The 7,800-nt window shown below is 49.4% G+C and overlaps 1 protein-coding gene across 3 annotated transcripts; it reads left to right on the forward strand.

The window, feature by feature from the left end:
* The first annotated feature begins 58 nt into the window (after positions 1–58).
* On the forward strand, positions 59–5,877 carry TWNK (twinkle mtDNA helicase). Of its 3 annotated transcripts, XM_072620345.1 has the most exons (6): positions 59–1,622; positions 1,828–2,068; positions 2,257–2,364; positions 2,684–2,825; positions 3,098–3,175; positions 5,492–5,877. In XM_072620345.1, the coding sequence occupies exons 1-6, from the start codon at positions 380–382 to the stop codon at positions 5,531–5,533; spliced, it is 1,854 nt and encodes a 617-aa protein (XP_072476446.1). In that variant the 5' UTR covers positions 59–379; the 3' UTR covers positions 5,534–5,877. The 3 variants fall into 3 exon arrangements, with proteins under 3 accessions (XP_072476446.1, XP_072476451.1, XP_072476436.1); XM_072620350.1 differs by lacking the exon at positions 3,098–3,175; XM_072620335.1 differs by lacking the exon at positions 5,492–5,877 and having other exon boundaries at positions 3,098–3,684.
* The last annotated feature ends 1,923 nt before the right edge of the window (positions 5,878–7,800 follow it).

Genomic DNA, 7,800 nt, shown 5'->3' on the forward strand with positions numbered 1-7,800 from the left:
CGGAGACTTTTCGGGATGTGTGGGCGCTCCCTCGGGAGGGCTGCTGGGGCCTGGGAGAGAGGGAGGAGCGGCTTGTAGAGGACCTTAGAATGCGGTGGGAAGGGGAGCCCAGGGAGGGCGGGGGCTGCAGGAGGCCACGAGAGGTAGGGTCCTGTCTCTGGGGAAGGGGGGTCTTGGAGACTGGCGAGCCTGTGAGAGCATGGAGCCCCCCCGGGAAAGGGTTTCGGAAGGGGAGGGCTTCTGTCCAGAAGGTGGCGCCTGGCACTCAGGGGGCGCCTAATCGATGCTTCTCGATTGTGTAATTGATGGGAGGCCCGCTGGGCTGAGGAACCTCTGGTAGCGTGGCCCGGTTTCTTCACGTCCTAGGACCCAGGCTGAGATGTGGATCCTTCCCCAAAGTGGGTACCCCCTGCGGGCCCTGCTAACCCTTCGATGGCCCATAATGTGGATGGGTAGCAGGGGCCTCCCCCGGGGAGGACCTTCCCGTAGGCCCTATCGGAAGGACGTTCTGCCAGCCCCCGACATCCCTGTGGTGCTTGTCAGTGCAGCTGAGATAAGGCAGTACCTTCGGGCACAAGGGATTCCCTTCCAGGATGGGCACAGCTGCCTGCGCACACCCAGCCCATTCCTGGGGTCTCGGGGCCCAGAGGCGGAGAACTGGATGGAGGCTAGCCCCCACAGTCTTTTCATTGATAAGACCACAGGCCACTTCCTTTGCACTGGTAGCCTGGCAGAGGGCAACTGGGAGGACTTCCAGGCGGCTGTGGAGGGTGGTGCAGCTGGCTCGTGGGCTAGCGAGGGTAAAGGAGGGGAGACTGTAGGCAGCCAAAGTACTGATGTGCTGAGGATCTGGGATCGGGCAGTGCCACTTGCTGAACTGCCAGACCAGGAAGAGATTCGGGTGGCCCGAGCAATGTACAATCTGGAAAAGGTGTCTGATGCCACGCTGAAGCTTTTCAATGTGCGTTATCTTCGAGCTGTCAGAAGCTTGGTCTTTCCATGGTTTTCCCCAGGAGGCTTGAGTCTTAGGGGACTGAAGCTGCTGAAGGCAGATGGTCAAGGAGATGGTGTGTGCTATGTGGAGACCACTTTGCCTCGGCCCAGTGCCTACCATAACCTTTTTGGGTTGCCGTTGATCAACCTTCGAGATGTGGAGGTGGTATTGACCAGTCGTGAGCTGGATAGCTTGGCTTTGCATCAGGCCACAGGGCTGCCCACATTGGCACTACCCCGAGGAATAACGTGTTTGCCCCCTACCCTACTTCCCTACCTGGAACAGTTTCGACGAATTGTACTCTGGCTGGGTGATGACTTGCGGGCATGGGAGGCTGCTAAATTGTTTGCTCGAAAGCTGAACCCCAAACGATGCTCCTTGGTTAGGCCTGGAGATCAGCATCCCCGCCCCCTAGAAGCTCTGACCCAGGGATTGAATTTGCAGAGAATACTACGGTCAGCCCTGCCTGCTGGCCACAAGTCTATAGTGTCTTTCCGGCAGCTGAGGGAAGAAGTCCTGGGAGAACTATCTAATGTGGAACAGGTGGCTGGAGTGCGCTGGGGACGCTTCCCTGACCTCAACCGACTTTTGAAGGGCCATCGAAAGGGCGAACTAACTGTCTTCACAGGTGACCAATTAAAGATGGGTCTGACCATTTTCACTTGGGGGAAAAGGTGGCTGGCCTCAAAGGGGATCTCATTGGCATAGGGATTAGGAATTACATGGGCAGAGTGTTAGGGATCAGAGTGATAAACACTTGATTGTGCCCTTAGCTCTGAGGGTGGTGACCCCCAAGTCCTTTCTCAAGCATGCCTTTGTCATGTAACCCTCAGGACCAACAGGCAGTGGGAAGACAACATTCATTAGTGAATATGCACTGGACCTATGTACACAAGGAGTGAACACACTGTGGGGTAGCTTTGAGATCAGCAATGTGCGGCTGGCTAGGATCATGCTGACCCAGTTTGCCATGATGAGACTTGAGGAACGACTGGAAGAATATGATGAGTGGGCTGACCGCTTTGAGGACTTGGCACTATATTTTATGACCTTCCATGGACAACAGAGTATCAGGTAAGAAACCTAGTTTTGATTGGTCTGACTAAAGGTCCCAGATTGGCGTGATTTGAAGGAGGACTATCTTTGAAGCTTCAAGATTTCTCAGATTGTCTATTATGCCAAAGACGCTGGTTGATGGATACACTATGTTGGTGACTACAGACCTTTCCTCTCTCTCTCTTTCTGTCCATTCCCTTCCCCAGGACTGTGGTGGACACAATGCAACATGCTGTTTATGTCTATGATATCTGCCATGTGATCATTGACAATTTGCAGTTCATGATGGGGCAGGAACAACTCTCTTCAGACAGGTAACATTCCATCCCCTTCCCCAATCTTGAACAATGTCAAGTTTGTACATGTATCTCTTGGGACTTGAAGCTCATTTTTCCTCCCTGCAAGCTGGGCATCCTGGAATTGGGATATGCATATATACACACACATGCATGTGTGTGTACCTTTTTTTTTTCTGAGCAGAAGGAACATAAGTGGAATGAGTTGGGATAGAATGTTTTCTGTGACTCTTGTGAGTCTTGATGTTGTCTTGGGTAACTTGAGAGTGTGGATCTGACAGTCCTTATTCCTCTGTCAGTGACTGATAAACTTGTACCCCTCCTGGGCTGGTGGCAGAATTGCAGCCCAGGACTACATTGTAGGTGCCTTCCGGAAGTTTGCCACAGACAACAGTTGTCATGTGACCCTGGTCATTCACCCCCGGAAGGAAGATGGTGATAAAGAGCTGCAGACATCATCTATCTTCGGTTCTGCCAAGGTCTGTATCCTGGAGATATACACCTTGTTGTAGAAGAGAGGGATGGGGTATGGACTTAGCTATGCTTTAGGATCCTTTGTAGTTTAAGCCTTCCATTGGCAAGATGTATTCATAGTAACAATCCTGTCTTAATCTGTACCCCCTAAAACTTGTCCCCTCATTTCTACTTTTTTCCCTTTTTCCTACCCTCCTTCACTTATCCCCTGCACCCCTAATACATTTTGTTCCCTTTTCCACCCTTATGGCCCTCCCCCCTAATTCCACTTTCCCAGGCCAGCCAGGAGGCAGACAATGTATTGATCCTTCAGGACAAGAAGCTGGCAACAGGTCCAGGGAAACGTTACCTACAGGTGGCTAAGAATCGTTTTGATGGGGACGTGGGTGTCTTCCCCCTGGAATTCAATAAGAACTCATTGACATTCTCCCCCTCAGCCAAAGGCAAGGCCCGCCTCAAGAAGGTCAAAGATAATGAAGTAGAACCCCAAAAGCCTCCCTCTAGGAAAGGGGGAGGAGCATCTGGGAAGCAGAAGGACAAAGTAGCCCAGACCCCTCCCCGCTGAAAGTCATGGTGAGATAAGTGTGGAGGCTGTACAGGTTGAAGGAGTTTCCCACACCATTTTGAAGTGAGATCCAGATGTGTGCTTGGTGCCCTACCTCTGTGGGAGTTGCTGAGCAGGAATGCTCCCCCTCATGTGCCTTGGTATGGGAGTCAAATGAGTTTGCAGTCCCAGGAGAGAAGGCAGCTACAGGGCCATTCCCCAGGACAGTGTGTGATTCTGACCTGAATGGAGGCTTTGGAAGCCCTGAAGAAAGCTGAGTCACAGAGCTTTTCTCTAGAAAAATAAACCTATTTTTTATACTTTTGGTTGTTGTTTATTATTGTCCTTAGTTCTCAGAGAGAACCAAAATATAGTTACGTCCGACTGGTTGATCAAACCAATATGAGCTTGGAAGGCTCTACTCTAGGTCAGGCACAAATAGTCTATGTTGAACATTTGAGTGGAGACATCTCTAAAAAGTTTGTACATCTCACTTTTCTTTTGAGCTACTGCAATTCTGCTTTACTCGTGGAGCACAGTGCCTCCTTTGCTGAGGGCATACCATGTTGGGCACTTGTTTGCTAGGGTCTTCCAAGTCATGAAATACATTCCAGCATTCTTCAGAGACCTTGGTCATTTCTGACCTCCATGCGTGCATCTGCCTTGTGTGAGTTCTCTGTAAAATAGTCTTTTAGGCAAAAGTACTTTTGACATTCAAACAAGATGGCCAGTCCATCAGAGTTGAGTGCTCTGCAGTAGAGTTTGAATGCTTGGCAGCTTAGCTTAAGAAAGGGCTCCAGTGTTTGGTACCTTATCTTGCATGGTGATCTTCAGAATCTTCCTAGGACAATTCAAATGAAAGTGGTTCTGTTTTCTGCATGGCACTGGTACACTGTCAAGGTTTCACAGGCATACAACAATGAAGTCAGCACAACAGCTCCGTAGAACTTCAGTTTGGTAGGCAACCTAAAAACCCCTTCTCTTTCTCTGGCACCTCACAAACACAGAGTTAGCTCTGGCAATGTGTGCATCAACCTCATCTATGTGTACATCCCTAGAAAGTACACTGCCAAGGTAAATGAACTTGTCCATCACATTCAAAACTTCTCCATTTCCTGTAACCAATAGCTCCATGTGTATGGTGCTGGCTGGTGTTTTCTTGGTGTCAATTGTTAAGCCAACATTAGCACAAGCACAGGAGAATCCATACGTTTTTGCATCTTGGCTTCAGAGGCTGTATTCCATGCACAATCATCTGTGAACAAAAAAATCAAGCACCAACTTTCCGTCCACGTTAGTCTTAGCTTGTAGCCTTTTCAAGTTAAATTATTTGCCCTCAGTGTGATAACAGACCTTGATATTTTCATCCTTGTTGAAATCGTCTGATGTTACTGAAAACATGCTCAAAAGCATGGGAGCAGCAAGCACACAGCCTTGTTTTTCTCCATTGCTGACTGGGAAAGCTGGAGATATTATCCACTCTCTAGAACTCATGCAAGCAAGCCATCATGAAGTTGATGTACGATACTGATGAACTCTGGGCAACTAAATTTTGCCATAATTTTCCACAAGCCTTCATAACTGACAAAAGGCTTTGGTCTGATTGACAAACATGTACGGATGTCTATTCTACTGTCATCTCTCTTGGAGTTGTCAGGCCCATATTGCCTATTCCTCAGCTCTCTCTGAAGCCAGTATGGCTCTTGGGTAGATGACTGTATTCTAGGTGAAGCATCAGCCTATTAAGTAGGGCTCTATCAAGAATCTTTCCAGCAATGTCTAAGAGAAACACTCTCCTGTGATTGTCACAGGATAATCTATTTCCTTTATCTTTATAGCAACAAACAATATAAAGATCCTTGAAGTCCTGCGGTATAACCACCTCTTGCCATGTAACTTGGAAGATTTCAGCCAGCTTTTGTATGAGCAGTTGACTCCCTGCCTTGTAAATTTCAGTTAGAATCCAATCAACACCAGGCATTTTGCCATATGAAAGGCACCTAATGGCATTTAAAACTGTTTCATTTGGAAATTTGGCTAAAATGGCAAAACAGCATGGGTGATGTCTTTTTGGTATAAATTAAAGTGAGGCAGAGTTGCACATAATCATCATCCTTACTCTTCCAGAGTCATCGGAGTCCAGTGTCAAGACAAAATCAAGATGACTGATGATGACCTGAGATGCAATGGATGACTGTTGGCATCTGTAATGTCTCCATAGTGCCTGCTTTAGTAGCCATTGTGGCCATTGGAATAAATTGTTCTCCACTCATTCCACCTGGGAAATCTTCACATACTTGGGATAGTCACTCCCTAAGACCCCTTGGTCACTCAACATAGTTTAGCCATCTGCTGAAATGGTTTACTGAGCATGCTACAACTTCTTGGAACCACAGGTGAGAGGGGGATGAATCAAACAGACACCAAAGGTGGATGAGCAGCCCTCACTAGTCTTCTCTGAACACACCCTACCCCTCTTACACTTTTATTAAAAAAGATGTTTTGATTTTTTATTTTTAGCTTTCTGTGATTGCCACCTATGACCACCAGGTGTCAGTGGTGCCCCCAATACCATGATGCCAACATCTCCTGTCCTTGTTTCTTATCCTTAGGATAGAGAATGAGGGTGTCCACCCAAGCCCCTGACCTGGAGACCCTCTATCTTTGCTTCCCAGCAGCCCTTTGAATTAGAGCCAGGAAAATGGTATCAAGATGGGGGGGGGGGCCCAATCTGACCCTGTAAACTTGGCTTTTCCTGCTCTCCCTTTCCTGCCATCATCCCAGATCCCTTTCCCATCCTACCCAAAGTATGGAAAGCAGGGGTGGTACCAGGCCAGTATCCATGATCCTTTCAAGGGGCTGGGCTCAGCCATTAGAGTCTTATAGTACATTTATGTGTATCCATCTGTGTGTTTACATGCATATCTGCAGAGTGGCAATGGCTGGTAGTACTGGCTTGATGAATGTTAAGAGTAGATCAGGATGAAGCCCCACTCCTGTTAGCCTTGCTGTGTTGGGGGTGGAGGGAAAGGACTATTCTTGGGCAGTTTTCAGGGATAGGTAGAAAGTTTTGTTGTATAGTGGGATACAGCTCCTGGTTTCTCTGGGTCTCAGGCTGGATAGAGCTGAGACTTTTGTTTTAATAATTCCTAGCTTTGAGCTGGCCAGGATGAGAGACTTAGGCAGAGACTCTATAGTACAGCCAGTCCTCAAAACTGCACATCCCTGGGAAGGGGTGTATGATTAGCCTAGCCTATGTGAACAGTATGGATTCCTCAATGGACCTTCCTCAGGATGCCCTTTGTGGAGCTTGGAGGAATTGGTAAGTAAAATCCTGGGCCACCGGTGCTGCCTCACATTCAGAAAAACCCACGCGGTACAAACCAGAATGGCCAGGGAAAAGAAGCTACACAACCTCCCTTATCTCCCCTCCCCTCCTCAGCCCCACCCTTTAAACAAACACACACCTTAACAAACACCCTGTACCCATGCAAGAACAGATACATGTTCCTGGAACCTCAGATCTACAGTGGGGTTTTCTGCAACTCTCTCACTAAAACGTGAGGGTGGGCCCAGGCAGAACCTACTTCATCGGCCTCAGTTTACTCATTTTCCTATTCAACACACATATTAAAGGCCCTTGGAAATGGGGATGAAAACGACCCAATATACTCAAAATTAGCCTTCCAGTAGGGGATAGAGTCCAAAGCCCAGACCTGGGCTAGGTGGGGCCTGATGTAGTCTGGTGCGTGAGTTCAAGTGAGAACTTGATAACTGACGGTTATACTCTGAGCCCTGTGCTAGCAATCACTATCAAGGTTCCTGTTTTCTATGGCTTACGATCTGAAAAACCAGCTGAAGGGACTGGGGGAATGCTTGGCTAAGGAGCTTTTTGTAAGGCCCTGACCTCTGCAGCCGGCTTCCAGCCCTGGGCCCTGTGCTCTCAGTCCTAACGGGGCAGTGTAATAGCTTCAGCCCCTCAGGACCGCTTAGCCTGCTGCACTCCCTCCATTCCCATCCCGTTTCCTGCTTTGGCTAGTTGGGACTTCCAGGACTACGAGAGCGCGGGGTATCTAGTCCTACGAAAAGAGAATACTTAGGGAGGCCTCGCACGGACCCAGAGAAAAGGATGGTCTGGGCCCGGCCCGAGAACGAGGAGTTCTAGCCCTGCTTCACCAGGTCTGCGAAGCTGTTCATGCCGCCGCTTACCCACCCTACCCCCACACGGCCAACGCGGGTGAAATTCGAGTCCCTCTGGGTCACTACACCTTAAGGGGGGAGGGCCCGGAGGGCCGAAGACGCGCCAGACCAGGGTCTGAGCTTGGGGACACAAACAAGGCGGGCCAGCCCCCGCCCCGCCCGAGGGACCCAGGACGCCCAGTGGGAGGCGTCCGTGCGAGGGCACGTGGAGGCGGCAGGAAGCGGCCCGCCGTGGG

The sequence above is a fragment of the Notamacropus eugenii genome, chromosome 1, assembly GCF_028372415.1.
Source record: "Notamacropus eugenii isolate mMacEug1 chromosome 1, mMacEug1.pri_v2, whole genome shotgun sequence".
Taxonomy (NCBI): Eukaryota; Metazoa; Chordata; class Mammalia; order Diprotodontia; family Macropodidae; genus Notamacropus; species Notamacropus eugenii.

Excerpts from the sequence above, each read along its gene's own strand:
- TWNK (XM_072620335.1), top strand. The coding sequence starts at position 380 with ATGTGGATCCTTCCCCAAAGTGGGTACCCCCTGCGGGCCCTGCTAACC. Across the intron at positions 2,069-2,256 it reads CATGGACAACAGAGTATCAG|GACTGTGGTGGACACAATGC; the intron begins GTAAGAAACCTA and ends TCCCTTCCCCAG. Across the intron at positions 2,365-2,683 it reads GAACAACTCTCTTCAGACAG|AATTGCAGCCCAGGACTACA; the intron begins GTAACATTCCAT and ends GGCTGGTGGCAG.